This window comes from Ricinus communis, chromosome 5 (assembly GCF_019578655.1).
Source record: "Ricinus communis isolate WT05 ecotype wild-type chromosome 5, ASM1957865v1, whole genome shotgun sequence".
In the NCBI taxonomy this organism is placed as follows: domain Eukaryota; kingdom Viridiplantae; phylum Streptophyta; class Magnoliopsida; order Malpighiales; family Euphorbiaceae; genus Ricinus; species Ricinus communis.
In genome coordinates, this window is record NC_063260.1 from 14,403,162 (window position 1) to 14,418,910 (window position 15,749).

The following is a 15,749-nucleotide window of genomic DNA, read 5'->3' on the forward strand; positions in this document are numbered from 1 at the left end:
ACAAAATCAATGTGAATCCCATATAATATTCTGCCAGCTTTTTGTCACTACACAGAGACTAAATAATTCATGGATGCAATTGCTGTGCTTAACAATTTTGGAAAACAAGTCAATCCAAGTACTCTCAGTTACATTGAAAAAAATGTAGTCACAGTCTAAGAATATTGAACAGACACTTGTTACATGACATAACTCAAGTTGCTAGGCAAAGAAAATGGAAATTAAACGTAACTTAAATCAAAAGCAATAATATACAATGCCAAACAGAGACATATGAAGAAACTAAAATACTTGAATTAGGCACAAACAAAGTCAGATGGGAGCTGCTTCCCACAAGTGTTGATAAGCAAACTCAAAGAGATGAGAATATTAATGTTAATGATAAGAATGTTAGCTTTAATTGCAGTACAAAGGCAAACTGCTGCTTCAAGATCAACGAGGCCTTGAAGTACTGAGCAACAAGGTGTGTCCGGTGGGTTTCTAATAACTGCACCAACGGGACCATTGAGCAACTTAGCACAGACACCTAGCTTTAGGGTATCCCTTGGGCAGCTTTTCTTTGCGGAGTTTAGGTTAGGGGTAGGGGTAGGGTTTGGGATGGGCTTTGTTTGAACACAGCTGTTGCACCCACTTACTAGGGCGAAGAATAGAAGGTTGACAAAGAGGAAAAGGGCAGTTGATGAATTCTTGGATTCCATCTCCTTCTAACTTCACTCTATCAGTAAGTCGAGTTGTTTCGTCGAACATATGTGCATGGAAATATATAGAGTGAGTTGCTACAAATAATTTATAACAAAATTAAAAAATATTTCTGCAATAAATATTAGATTTTACAATCCAAGTAGAGTCCACTATAATTGAACCAATACTTTCAATAAAATATTGAATTAATTGAGAGAGGAAACATGTGAAGCAAGGGTGGCAATGGTACAAATAAGTAGGAGGGGTTTTTGTCATTTCTTGGTGTTGTATAGAGTAAGTATATAAGTGAAAAAGTTTTATTGGCTGGATCTTGAAGATTTGACCTGCTGCTGGTGGGTATGCTTTAGGGACTCCCGTGACCACATTCCTACCTTTTCTAACGGTTTTGTGATTGGTTTATGTGTGCAATTCACCTTTTTTTTTACAATACAACCAATTAAAGGTCGGCAATGTGCATGTTTTGGATCAGAGCATATGTTCTGTTTGTCTCTTGTGCTTATTTTTTGCCCGAAATTTGTAAAAATGAGGAAGGGAAAAAGACATGTCTCCTGTTGTTCTGGTTGGGATTCTTCCAGGTAACTTTACTCGTTACATCCCTAACCTCAAAGCTTAGTAGAATCATCCCTCATCACCCATCCATGTCTCTACAATGCCAGGATATGGTTCTTTAATCTCTTCAATTTCAACATACAAGTTCACCATTCCCCCCCATCAAATCCTCTTTCTGTTTCTTCATAGTAAAGATTTTCTCCCCCTCTCGACTGGATATATAAGCAAGAACATATTTTTACTTTCTTTTTTATATTTCATTTGAATACTATGATTTAAATTTGAAATGTATAATTTAAAAATATTTTATTCGGATGACAAAAATATTTTTTTTTAAATTGAACTTCACTTTTTTTTTTCTTTTTGTAGTTTGGATGAGTAATCTAGTAGTAAAGTGTATTTAATTTGGATCTGAATTCTGTCCATCAAGGTAAAGAAGGATTTGTAAAGCAAATTATGATTAATTTATCGACGGCCTCTGGATTCAGTTGGGCCATAATAAGTATTACAACTCAGTCCAGTTCAGAAGAATATCATACGCATGGCCTGAATTCTAAAATATATATTTTCAGGCTCAGCCCAAGGACTGATTCTTCTAGTTTTTGATGTTTCTATTTGATCCAACAACCCATACCCAAAATCGAAAGCCCCTAAAAAAATATATTAATACCCTTATGCTAGCCTAGTGTATATATACCACACCTAATAAAAAAATGACATATATATATGAATATTTTATATTTTAATAATAGATGATTGACACATACTTCATTATTTAAAACTAATGAATATATGTCAATCTATCAGTTTAGTGTAGAGGTAGAGACATACACCAATACGCTAATCCCAGACAAAATTTTTTTAACAAATAAAATCATTTTTTTAGCTACAATTTACCACATAAGGTTATTAAAACATGACATCTATCATTTTCTTATAAATACTAATTTATAAAAAGTAATTCTTTCTCAATCAATCTATAATTATAATAATAACAATTTTTTAAATTTAATTTTTTACATACACTTCTTTTATTATAATCTTAATTAATTATTTATTATTATTTTATTTTCATATGGTATCTCTTGGTATATTATAAAATTTTTTGCTTTAAATTTGATTATTCATTTCATTTTCATTTTTTATTTACTAATTTTAAGTTCATTAATGAGTTTTACATTCATTTTTCTATAATTTAATTACTTGTTTGAATGTTACAGCGGAAACAAAAAAGAGGAGATGCCTTGGGAAATTAACCCATTGATAGAGGAAATAGTGAAGCTTGCAATACTCATTTATTCTGTTCCTTTTTTTTTTTTTCTTTTTAAAACATACTAAGAGATTAGAATCGAATGGCTGGCTGGATTATTAAAGACTAAAATTTATCTGTAATTCTTGCTGATATGTGTATCCTTCTACTGATCTGAAAAGGCTTTTAGCAGCGGGTGTAACTTCTTTTAACAGTGCAATGAATTTGATACCTTTCTATTTAGAAAGAAGAAAAGAAGTAATCCCACATTGTCTAAAAATGAAGCTTTGTAATGTTTCATTCTAACCCAATTAACTAAAAATTAGTAGGACTTGTATTAGTTACTCCCTTTTGCCAAAGATATATTAAATACCAGTAAATTATTAAAAATAAGTTACCAAGGATAGTATCTTATACATCTCTCATCATGAGAGTCTCATATTTAATTTATTGTTTTTGGTGAAGTTTATATGACATATTAGATGCACACATGATTTGCTAAAGTCCTAAGTGTCAAGTAGAGTTGATTCTCATATATATATATATATATATATATATATATAAGAGTATATGATTTGTTGTTTGCTGATCATTTATTGAATTGAAAACTAAGTATTTAGCTTTCATTTTGTAATGATTTTTTTATATATATTATATTAATGGGTGTTAAGAATTTATATATATTCATTTCCTATTTTTTCATAATATTTTATTCTTTATAAACTTAATAAATTAATAGATACAATTTCTAATAATTGTTTAATAATTAAATATATAAATGGTAAGAGAGTAAAGTAATTTGAATACATCTGGCACCCCAAATAAATATTTATTTCTTAAAGCTGGGTAATTGGATCGTCTGAAATGAGAAGAGTAGAAATTCGTGGTGGTGGGGTGAGGGTATCTAGCCTGATGGATGGTCCAGTTTGGTTGGAAGAATGTTTACATCCTAGCATTTGAGAAGATTGGGCATCAAAGTTGGTGCCACCAAATGCTAATATTAATATGGAGCCCACATTTTTAATGGCAAACAACGCACACTTAAGGTCCCAGGGGGCTGCTACATTGTTCTTTCTGGTAGTTTGGGTGTGCCCATGTATATATTTTCTTAAATTACGCCAAAAGTAGCCTAAATTTGGAGGACGAATTCAACTATATCCAAAATGTATTTACTTCTTAAATAGTATGCGTACGATGATTGATTGAGATATGATATGCTAATCGTTTTCATATTAAATGCTTATCATTTTCTTTTGTGTGAACTGAATTTTTGGCTTTTAAGATCAAATACTCACTCTATGGAATATATTCCAAGTAAAAGAAAAAATCAAAATATTGTAACAAGAAAATGGAGATTTCATTCGAATTGAGAGTCCTGGAATTATGTATATATAAAATATTATTTGTTTAACGGTATTATAAATAATATAAATCTCCAACTGCAAATGAAACAAACGCTCAAGTTTTTCAGAACTAACAGGCAGCATGAAAGATGGCCGCAAGAGTTCTGTATGTTTAGATTTCGTCTCAGCCAACAAATATGTCGATTTATACAATTGAATTTTTATATACCATCTCCTTCGTTTTTCTGTTTACTGGTTCCTATTACAAAAGAATGTTGTTTGTTTCTCCAATGTCGTCTATTAACCAATGCCGACTCACCAACAACATGGCCGACACAACAATCCAAAACCTTACAGTGATCGCCAAGACTTCAAAACATGCTCGCTCCTGTTTGGAACTGATCAAAGAACTTCACAAGCGTACATGTTGTGCAGTAACAAATGAACAAGAAGTTTGTTGTACACAAACAACAGAATCGAATAAACTAACAACTGCCATTTCCGACAATTAAACATGCATCTTGTTAAATTTCTATCAACCGAGTGACAGCTTTACCTGCGATTCCTTGTCCACAGAATAGATTAATCATATGTATGAAAGATCAAGATGTAGTGTCTTGTGGAGGCCACTTAATCTTCAGTTGGCAACAAATCAAAGATATAATGGCTGTCAATTTCCTGTACCAAAAAATTAAGCCAAGGAAAAGTACTGCATGATTAACCATCTTTTTTGCGCATCAAACTTTGAATTTGTCTAACCACAAACGTTTTCATTCCAAAGTATAACCGGTACATTTTAATCATGTCTGGATGTAATGAGGTCAAATCATAACATTTAGAGGCGTAATAATTTGGTTTTTGACTTGATTAAGCAATGTTAATTTGTATGGGCGAGGGAAAAGATACAAGAATGGCTCCACACGGTGTGAATATAAAGAAATTTAGCAAATCATGACAAGGATTTCAGTTGATTTTTACTTTTCTATGAATGCATAATTTCGTACCAGTCTCTTTAGTGGAGCCCAACGGTAGGTTCTAGGTTTGCCCGTGACATTCTCTTCCAGCAAGCAACTTCCACCGAGCCAAATAAGCCAAGATTAGAAGTCTATTCATTGCCCCTAAACTAATGGAAAGGACCGAGTTTTATCACTTATTTTAGTACTAAATTAGCTCCATGCTTAAACTGGAAAAGTTAATTAACCTTTTCACTTGTTTTACCGCACTGCAGTGATTATTTGATGCTCAGGGGAAGAAGGATGCATATGTTTTCTGCTACTCTGAAAATTTTAAAGAGAGACGACAATTACTCGCATATTGAGTCATTATTATAGTTGGGCACTGCCGTTCTTTTTAATTTTATAAATTTTTTAATTTGTGTAATTTAAATTAGATTTTTTATTATTAACAAAAAACAAAATTAAATACATACAATAGCAATTAAATAAAAGCTGTATGTAGTATAATATAAGAAAACCTTATTTTTACTAATTAATGTATTAATTATATTTATGTAAGTTAAAATTAAAAACATTGTTAATATACCAAATTTAGGATTAAGAATATTTGCTTGATTAGAAAAGGTAACTTATCAATTAAATTATTGATTATATGCTATTTTTTAGAGTTAAAACTGTTATTTAATTAAGAGATAAAATATTAAGAATTATAATATTATTCATAACTCAATTAAACAAAAACATGACATATGATTATTATATCTATATATAAAAAATAATGATACGTATAAAAATTTGTATCTCAGTATATATATAAATAGATATTTATCTACTTTGAGTATACTATATCTAACGGTTGAATATGCGATAGCTATTAATTAATTATAGTAAATAAAAGAATTTGACAATCTCTGTATTATTCAAGTGTAAACGCTTGGAATATATATTAGTAATTCAACATTTTGGTGTCATACATATGAGAGTGCCTCAAGTGTATCGCAGCAGAAAGTTTACACGTTCTCCCCAAATTATTCTGACGAAATTCTTTTGAAAAACCAAAAAAACGCTGACGAAACGTAATAATTACATTAGCTGGTTTTATGACAATATTTTTGGACCTACTTAGTCATGGAGTATAGCAAAATAGTACGTGTTAATGTGTGAGGAAGGTTCTTTCTTTCTTTCTTTCTTCCTCGAGATAAATCTCTAAAAAGAGGAAAATCAAGGAAATGATTTAGGATATGCAAGTTGCGTGGTATGGATACCTATCAAGTAAAAGAGTGAAGACAAAAGTATAGCCTAAAATGTTGATTAATAAAGAAGAAAAAGATACGGTCAATAAACGAATATTTTTATATAGACTTAGTGTATTTTTTTATATATTAAATTAATAAATAATTAATATATATATTTATTAATTTTAAATAATAAAATATATATAAATATAATACATGTTATTTGTCTATTTTTTATAATATATATATATATATATATATATATATATATATATATATTCAGTTTATATAAAAAAAATTTCATACGTAAGACGTGGAAAGGAGCGAGTATCTGGATAAATTGAAAATTACTGAAACATTTTGTGGTCGGCCATTGTCATACTAACTTGATGATTTGAAAGAAACTGTAAGAGATAACCAACTTCCATATTAATTAATTAATGACAGCCGAGTAGAAGTAATTGATTATTTGAGCTATGGAAGTTTAGTTAGAAGACGGAGAAAGCTTTTAGGATTATATGTGCAATTAGCAAATTGCATGTTAAGTGAAGCAATTAACTACCCTATAAACACCATCATCCAATAGGGACCCACGTTTACAGATGAAGAAATAACTGTTAGCAGAAATTCAAAAGCAACATGCAATTCGTATCTTATATTTAGTCTTCGCCACATGTAATAATTCTTTAGTATAATATTGGAGAGCTCTAGATTTGAGAATGTGTTAATGCTGTCAAAACTTTTAGACATTGAAAGAGTTATCCACCAACAGATATGTCTCGTATTACAGTAAACAGCACTAACTCTAATAGGACTCCAACCGAAGAAAATATTATAAAATTAAAAACATCTTAAACTTAGCAATTCTGTGGATGGACACAGGATCGGTGGAATCATTACAGTGAAAGCAAAAATTTATGCAAGTATACAGATCCATGGTGTACTGATCGTATATTATGGGAAGGGATATAGCAATTTGCATATATACCCCACCACACAAGCATCCAAAACAAATTTCCCTAGAGCTCTGCTTTGTCTGCTGCCAGCTAAAATCCCAAGTGTACACATGGGCTCATGTCAATTTTTCTACTATTTGCTTTCAATTATTTCCCATGTATTAACATCAAGCTCACCATATACCCTTCCATAGCCCTATAAAAACCCACCCCTCCTTGCATATCTTCCTCACCCATCACAATACTCTTCTCTTAGCTACGCAGTGCAGTAGTATTACTATACCTTATAGTTCAAAGAAGCTACTAGCTAGCTAAGGTCTTAACTTTTAAGAAATGGAATCCAAAAGAACATCATCACTTGCTCTCTTTCTTGTTCTAAATCTTCTATTCTTTACCCTAGTAAGTGCTTGCGGTGGTGGCTGCCCTTCTCCTAAGCCTAAGCCAACCCCAAGCCCAAGACCAAAGCCAACACCAACTCCATCACCTTCCACAGGAAAATGCCCAAGAGATGCACTTAAACTAGGTGTTTGTGCTGATGTTCTTGGTTCTTTGCTTAATATCACCATTGGTAAACCTCCAGTTGAACCTTGCTGCTCTCTGATCCAAGGCCTTGTTGATCTTGAAGCTGCTGTTTGCCTTTGCACTGCCATTAAAGCTAACATCTTGGGTATCAACCTTAATATTCCACTTTCTTTGAGCTTGCTTCTCAATGTTTGTAGCAAGAAGACACCCTCCGATTTCCAATGTGCCTAAGCACGATAGATTTCTTTTCTATCATAGTCTCTGGTGGGTTCTGTATGTTGTTTTATAAGTATGATCATAAGTCTTTGGGACGTTCAGTCTGTGATTTAAGGTTGTAACAGTTTGTTTCTTTTCTATTTTGTTTAAATGTTCTGTTTGTTTAGTGGGGGGTTTACTATAAATAAGTCTAGTTTCCCTTAGTTATGTTTAAGAGGTTTAATGGGAAATTTTATTTTTACTCGTATAATCAATAAAATATTGTCCCAAATCTTATTTTTGTTGAATATGCTCTTCTTTTAAAACTTATGCGGTGCTGTCATAATTGCAAGTGAAAAACTTTTTTCTAAGCAATTTTCAAATTACTTGATTAGTAAAGACTAAGAACGCCATAATAAAAGGGATTTCATTGGATTGGCTGGCCGGAAAAGATTGTAATGAGTACTTCAATTTTTTGCTTTTGCCTTTTTCCTTTTTGGATAATTCCCTTCCCTTGATATAGAAAAAATAATGCAAAATTTGCATCAAAAAATCCATTATAATTTAAGCAAATGCAAAATCCAACAGTATTATATTATCATTTTGCACCCCAGCATATAAACTAGCTAATTGATATGTGTCACATAATTATCCAAAATTACCAAAAGGAAAAAGGTCTATTTTTTGCCCCTAAGCAAGGAAGCATATTTGTTCCTCAATTTTGTTTAGTAAAAATATACCCAAGAGTAAGGAATTATGTTGCTTTCGCCCCCTCAATAAATGGAGCTCAGAATCCACGTTAATGATTATTTGGCGATGTTGATGCCTGAGGTGTATGGGTGTCGTATTGCAGAAACATCATTTTTTTTTCTCATTTATTTGATTTTCTTTCTCTCTTTTCTCATTTCTGCCGCTTAATCTTTTTATTTTATTTTACATGACACAGTAAAAATAAAACTCTAAACTCTCAATTTCAAAATCAAGAAGAAATAAATTACTAATTTAGTCGAAATAAAACTTCTTAATAGCTTCATCATCATTTTTTATATTATTAGCCGGACATATTTTGTGATTGAATATAAAACTTTATTCTAAAGAAAGATCAAAACACTACAAATATTTAAAATAAAATTTTAAGGCGAACACTTTCATGGTGGACTTCTTATACAAATGATATATAGAAAGAAGATTATATAGTTATTCTAATTATGCAGTATTGTAAAATTTCATTTATTTCTTTATTAGTTGTGACATTCTTTTGACTTTGGATAACGGATATTTTAACTGAAATTGCAAGTCAATGCATGTGGATTTTTATAGTGGCGTGATGAGCCATTGAACAATAGAGCTAAGGATGTCATTACTGAATTGCAATCGGGATAAGGTAACGATATCTAAAAATGAAAAGCTAAAGAAACTGGAATAAGATTATAGTGTCTAATGTTTTATTGACGGATGTTAACGTATTGAAGAAAGCTAATGTAATAGAGGTTTAGTTGGCAAGAAAAAGGACTGATGAGGGCATATCTGTTCTTATTGTAACATTGTTGGTATTGTATGTACTTGTGCAAGTAATTACTATTAGTAGCAGCATGTTTTAATGTACGAAACTGTGATGTTAACTTTGTAATGGAAGTTAATATTAATGATAACATTTTGATGTGCGAATACTTTTGTTTACAAATTAAGTCATCGAGATTAGTAAAAGACACATCAATTTTGTAAGCTGGTTTCTTACGAAGTCAAATGCATAAGTTATTGAGGAAGATACCAACAATGCATGTTCATGTAATGGAACATTGCCTTGCCAAAAATTAGTGCCATCCGAAGAAAAAAAAAAAACAAAATAAGTACGTTGTAAGCATCTACTGTCGTTGTTTGCTTGTATGTTTGCCTCTCACATTTTCTATTTGCTCTAGCAATTAAAGTGCAGTGATAGTTAGACTTTCATTTTATTGTAGCCCTGGTGCTTAATATGGGAGGTCGATTCCATATGTCACCTCTATCATCCTAAAATTTATACTTTAATTACGATTTTGAAGCAATTAGCAGTAGATTTGACAAAAACATTAATGCATTTCATAAAACATGCTAACCTAGTTAAATCTAAGCCTTACAAATTATTTTAAATGCTAACCTTAATTTCTTAATGCACCCTATTTTTTTGCTATATTTTTATCGATTTTTTTACTGTGAAAATTAAAATTTATACAACAAAAAAGAAAACACATATATAGCATTTCACATGAAAACAACAATACAGACATGTCGCATCCATCAAAAAACGAAACCAAACAATATTAAATCTTACATGAAAGTGCTTTTTCCGTTTCTTTCACTTAATCCTCTCAGTACACAATAGCCACCTCCAAACGTGAAAATTAGGCTCCATCAATTTAAGACTTTCTTTATAAATCTATCATTTTATTAGGGAATGAGAAAAAAATATAACATTGTGACATAACTACCCAAGCCAATATGCTAAATTATTTACACCCAAGATCCTTAATAGCACAATGTTTTGTGAAGAAACCCCAAGAATAAGAAAATCACGCATCATGAAATATCTTATATATTATAGAACCAAAATGAGCAGTATAATGAGAAAATCACGCATCATGAAATATCTTATATATTATAGAACCAAAATGAGCATATAATGAGCAAATGGAGCAACAAAATCAACATTGTTGTCTACTCGCAATCAAGAGGCAAAAATACCAGAAAACCAGCATTATTCTATCCACACAATGAAGTTGCAACTTTAGAATTCCCTTGCTTGATTAGACAATTTGCCATAGCATTATTCTTTGTAATTGTGTAAACTTATTTAGGATTTAATCCTGTAAATTTATTTTCTAAACTAATCAAATGTCATTTAGGGTTAGAGAGGAGGAAATGAATTTGGAATTCTTTTACCCTCTACGAGGTGGCTGAGTGAAGAGCTTAAACATGGTAAAAAGTTTTACTTGAGAAGTGATAAAATGAGTGACGTGCTTTTCTATATGGAATTTACCTTCTTATTTTAATTCAATTATACGTTATGTGACATAAAACTCAATGGCTCATTAACATCTATTTTGAATTCTGTCTAATGAGCGGCCAAAAGTAATATATTTTTCACTTTTAAATATCTTTACACAAATAAAAATTAGAGAGCAAATGTGCTTCTCCCGAACGTTAAGAGGAAAATGCATCTTTGCCAATCAAACGTTAAAGAAAGGTTACCTTTTAGAAAAGCAAAAAAAAAACTATTTACCTATTCGCTCGAAGGCCATTGGGTTATTGTAATGACTCTATTCTTTGCATGTGTAAAGAAATAGAAAGCGCAAATATAAGGAGAATTTCTCTCCTTTTGGTAGAAATATATATATCATCCACATCTTATATATCATTGACAAATCTTTTTGTTTTTGGTACATAGATATCATTGACTATCTCTTTCGGGTACACAATATATCATTCGCAATTTGAGATGGTCGAATTGGAATATAAGGAAATTCCTATTTTATACAATACTAGAAACTTCTAGAAAGAGGAATATATGAAAATGAATTTCTTTAATCCACCAAACTAACTCAATTGGTAAAAACGCTGAATGCCTCACCATAAATCTCCACATATAAATTTTTGAAATATAAAATTTTTTAAATATTATTATTTTGATACATAAAAGTTTTCTTTTGATATATATTTCCACATGTATGAGATTGATGTTGACGTATAGTTTTATGAGATTTTTATATTAATTTATTAATTAATAAATTATTTTTAATTAAATAATAGTATTTTAATTTTAATTTTAAAATTATATTAACTTATAACTTAATTTTTTAATTAATTTATTATTCTGATTTACAGAGAATAGCCTTTTGATATATAGTTTCAATACTATTAATATCAATTAATATTAATATTATTTACTTTCTATATAATTAATGGATCACTTAGTAAGAAATTTATAGATAGTTTTAAATTATTGTATTCATATAATTTTAAAATTTTAGAAAACAAGAAATTTAGAACACTTTAAATGGTTATTATTTTTAAAAATGTAATAAATAATTATAAAATATAAAAAAAATTATTTGTAAATTCATTTTATATTATTTATTATAATCTAAATAATAAAAACAATCGTATAATATTTAGATAAACCATAATTAGAGTTGAAAATGTGTTTCGGTTCTCCTCAGCAATAAGAATTTGTATAAAATATTGTACTATATGAAAGTAAAACGATGAGTGGGCGACCATACTAACCTTTCTAAAGTTTAGTTACTATAACAATAATCAGTTCCGAGTAAGGTTTCATTATACAAATATAATAAAATATTCTATCTATCTTAGTACTATCTATTGATGGAGAGAAACTTTATATTATCTATTAATAAAACTAATTACATATTTAACTAGTATTATTTATTAGGTATAGTATTTTATATTTATTGCTTTTAATCATATATAGTATAAATAGTAATAAATAATTCGATCAACATAAAATATATATGCGTAATTATTTTTATATATCACGTGATTTAGAAAAAAATAAATTACACGTTTATATGTGATTTTTTATGTTAGTATTTATATTAATTAATTTTTAATTATTAATAGTTAATAATAATAAATAATTCAATTACTGTTAAAATATTACACTTAATAAATAATATGACATATAAGCATATAACTAATCTTATTTACGAATAACGTGATAGATATATAATTACAATTGTTTATAAATAACATGATAGATTTAATTATCATATTATCTATCGAAGAAACTAGTTGTATATTCACATATAATATTACTTATTAAATATAATATAAATTAATTTTATCTATAAATAACATTATAGATTAAAAGAGAAATTTCATTAAATAAATGTGTAGTTTTAACGTATTTTTATTTTAGGGTATATATAGTTTACTTTTATCAATTTTAGTAACTTGTAAATATCACTGTTAGTAAATAACAGCTAAATCGGCCAGCACCGTTACGTGGCAATTGAAAAAATAGTGGCTATTGCGTGTAATATCATAAAGCAATTTGTCCATTATTTACAAATAATTATATTTATAAAATATTAAAGTGATAAAAATAAAAATTATGAATTTTAAAAGAAAAACACAATAAATCACGAACTAGTTTAATAAAAAAATTTCGGCACTAGATTTACTTAAAATTGGTAGAAGGCGGACAAAAATATCAGAAAGAAGTGATCACAACTTCCAATTGCCATTAAATAGAAATCAGTCCCCTCGGTGATCGAAAGCTCGAGGCTACATCAGTGCTGCAAACAGCAGAAAGTAAATCCCTATCCCAAGTGCACCGCAACCAACACATAATACAAATCATACAACACTCACATCCCAAACTTTATTATATTACGATTACATGAGTTTACTTATTCTTCTGTACTCTCGTCATTCTTTCTATTGTCAATTTTGGCATATATGCAAAAGAATCCAGAGAGTGATAACTAAGAGTTAACCCAATCTCTTAATAAATAAACGAGCAAGGCCTAATGAAGCCAAAACCATGCATAATTTCTTGGGTAACTTTACTGGAATGCATACATTTATCTTAAATTGTCGTATTTGTTAAGGATGTGATTACTAAAAATATTGAATACAAATCTCTTCTATTATAGATGATAATTAATTAATCTTACAATGAGAATTCTTTAAAAACTATGTAATAATATATAGAATCTATTTATCTTTTTGCCTTCTCATAACTGAAAGAGGAGAAAAGAAACGTAACATTTACCTCAACTTAGTGATTCCGCATTAATGCTACATATTGACGGATTCAAAAGAACAAACTTTATTATAATCTATATATAGATAAAAACTGGTTTTTCAAATTTCTGACATATATCAATTATTTAACATACATGCACAGCAATGACGCATTATTTTTGTATTTTTATATTATTAATTTTAATTTATATTCATTAATTAATTATTCTAACAATTGAATAATGATTTTAATTCTTATAATAATTGATGTGTCTAAATTAATATTTGCAAGTGTACGAACCAAATGATAGTTCAGACAAGTTCATCGCAAGATAGATCTCACAAAAAATTATAGAGAATATATTATAAAAATCAACTATCACACAAAATGCTGAAAACAAATATAAACACTCTAAGCTAATGTCTTGAGAATAATCTTAAAATTTATAAAAAAATTAAATAACCATAAAATAAATATACAACTAGAATGATTAATGTGAACTATATGATAAAATAGCATTTAGTCTAGCTTATACTTAGTAATCCCTTTATTTTTCTTAAGTCCAAATCTAATAAATAAGATGGTAATATGCATTTTTCCTAAGTTACTCAAGCTAATAATGTAACCTAGGTTTCTTATACTAACATAGATTAAAATAAAGTTGATGTTTCTAATACTTTTAGCATAAAAATCTTTACAACAAATATTACTATTAAATTAATAATGATGGTCAACCAATAATAATAGATGAAACTAATACATATATGAAGGTAAAGAAATCATTCATTAAGTTCATAATATATAAAGTTCATACATAAATAAAAAGTCAAACTAAACATTTATATAACTTAGCCCGCCATACTTAATCCAATGATCAATGTAATTAAATAGAAAGACATAAGATACATAAAACAGAAGATTAAAACTCTTTCGAAATTCAAAGGCCCTTTAAGTAATGAAGAAGATTGATCATCTCTCTTCACGTCTTTAAAAAACTTCTTTGATTCTTGAAAAAATAATACAATAAAACTAATTAGATGTAGAAAATGATAAACTATAGAAATTCATGCAGAAAGAATAGTAGTAGAAGAACTTCCTTGTTTTAATTAACCTCTACTCCTTATAGAGATCACTTTTCAGAGTTTTTCTCTCAGCACATAACTACTATAGTTATTTCTTATTGTCCTAAACAAAATAGATAACTTAAAAAAATAATTATTTATAAATTACATCATAACTACTTAATATTTCCTTCTTGGGCCTTAATGAATTCGGCTAGCCCCAAACTATTAATAGCCCACGCATCTGATTTCCAAGTCTCTTATAGCAGTCCACTTGAAATCTATCAGTGCATTTTTAGCTCAAATTCTCTTTTTTGACGATTATTTTTTAAATTTAGATAAAAAAAATTAAAGTGAGATAAAAACATATATTTTCATCATATTATATATAAAAATATACTACTAAAACTTTAAAATACCATTAATATCTATATATAATTTAGACCGATCATAATATATTATAAAGTTATAGTCATAAACATAATTAATATATTGATTAAATTCTAAAAGTACTGTATCGATTATGTTTTATTACGAAACTATAAATGTAAAACAATTCACTAATTATACTAATAAAATTCTAATAATTGTAAATCAAGAAAATGTAAAAATAAAAAAGAAACACAATTATTTGTTAAATTTTTTGGAAATAAAAAATAATAATTTCGTAACGCTCGGTATTGGAACTTGAAATGGGGGTGACGATTGATGGGATGAAAACATCTGGAAAGGTCAACAGCTTAAAAGTGAGGGATGGCTGAGATCAGCTAAACCAGATTCTCAGATGACAACAGTTAAGTCTTCTTCTATTCCCTTTGGAATTTTTCTCAAGGTCTAACTTCAACCACACACTACTGCCATTCTTTTATTATAAATACCCATTTTTAATGGCTGAAAATAGTAATAAAAGCAAAAGTCAATTATGACCACCATCATTGCCTTAGTCCGTGACTTCCGAACTATGGCGTCCGATAATTTGCATCCTCACGTTTTAAAGGCAACGACTTTAATCAAGAATTGTATAGATAATATGGGATTTTTCAGGTTTAATTTTGAATTTTAATTTTTTTAATAATTTATCTAATTATCTAAAAATTATAATTTAAATTTATCTTTAAAAATATCTTTTAATAATAATTTTAACAAAAAATAACATGACAAGTGAACAGTATTTATTAAAAAATATAAAATTATAATAATAAAATAAATTTAATATATAATACAACCATTAAAAT

At 28.7% G+C, this 15,749-nt stretch overlaps 2 protein-coding genes across 2 annotated transcripts; one reads left to right on the forward strand and one right to left on the reverse strand.

The window, feature by feature from the left end:
* Nucleotides 1-296: 296 nt before the first annotated feature.
* On the reverse strand, nucleotides 297-763 carry LOC8279634 (14 kDa proline-rich protein DC2.15). The gene has a single exon (XM_002529731.2). The coding sequence runs from the start codon at nucleotides 696-698 to the stop codon at nucleotides 297-299; it is 402 nt and encodes a 133-aa protein (XP_002529777.1). The 5' UTR covers nucleotides 699-763.
* Nucleotides 764-7,203: 6,440 nt separating this feature from the next.
* LOC8279653 (lipid transfer protein EARLI 1) lies at nucleotides 7,204-8,015 on the forward strand. Its single transcript, XM_002529729.3, has one exon. The coding sequence runs from the start codon at nucleotides 7,324-7,326 to the stop codon at nucleotides 7,741-7,743; it is 420 nt and encodes a 139-aa protein (XP_002529775.1). The 5' UTR covers nucleotides 7,204-7,323; the 3' UTR covers nucleotides 7,744-8,015.
* The last annotated feature ends 7,734 nt before the right edge of the window (nucleotides 8,016-15,749 follow it).

Bases quoted from the DNA above. Each gene is read 5' to 3' on its own strand.
- LOC8279634 (XM_002529731.2), bottom strand. From the start codon at position 698: ATGGAATCCAAGAATTCATCAACTGCCCTTTTCCTCTTTGTCAACCTT.
- LOC8279653 (XM_002529729.3), top strand. From the start codon at position 7,324: ATGGAATCCAAAAGAACATCATCACTTGCTCTCTTTCTTGTTCTAAAT.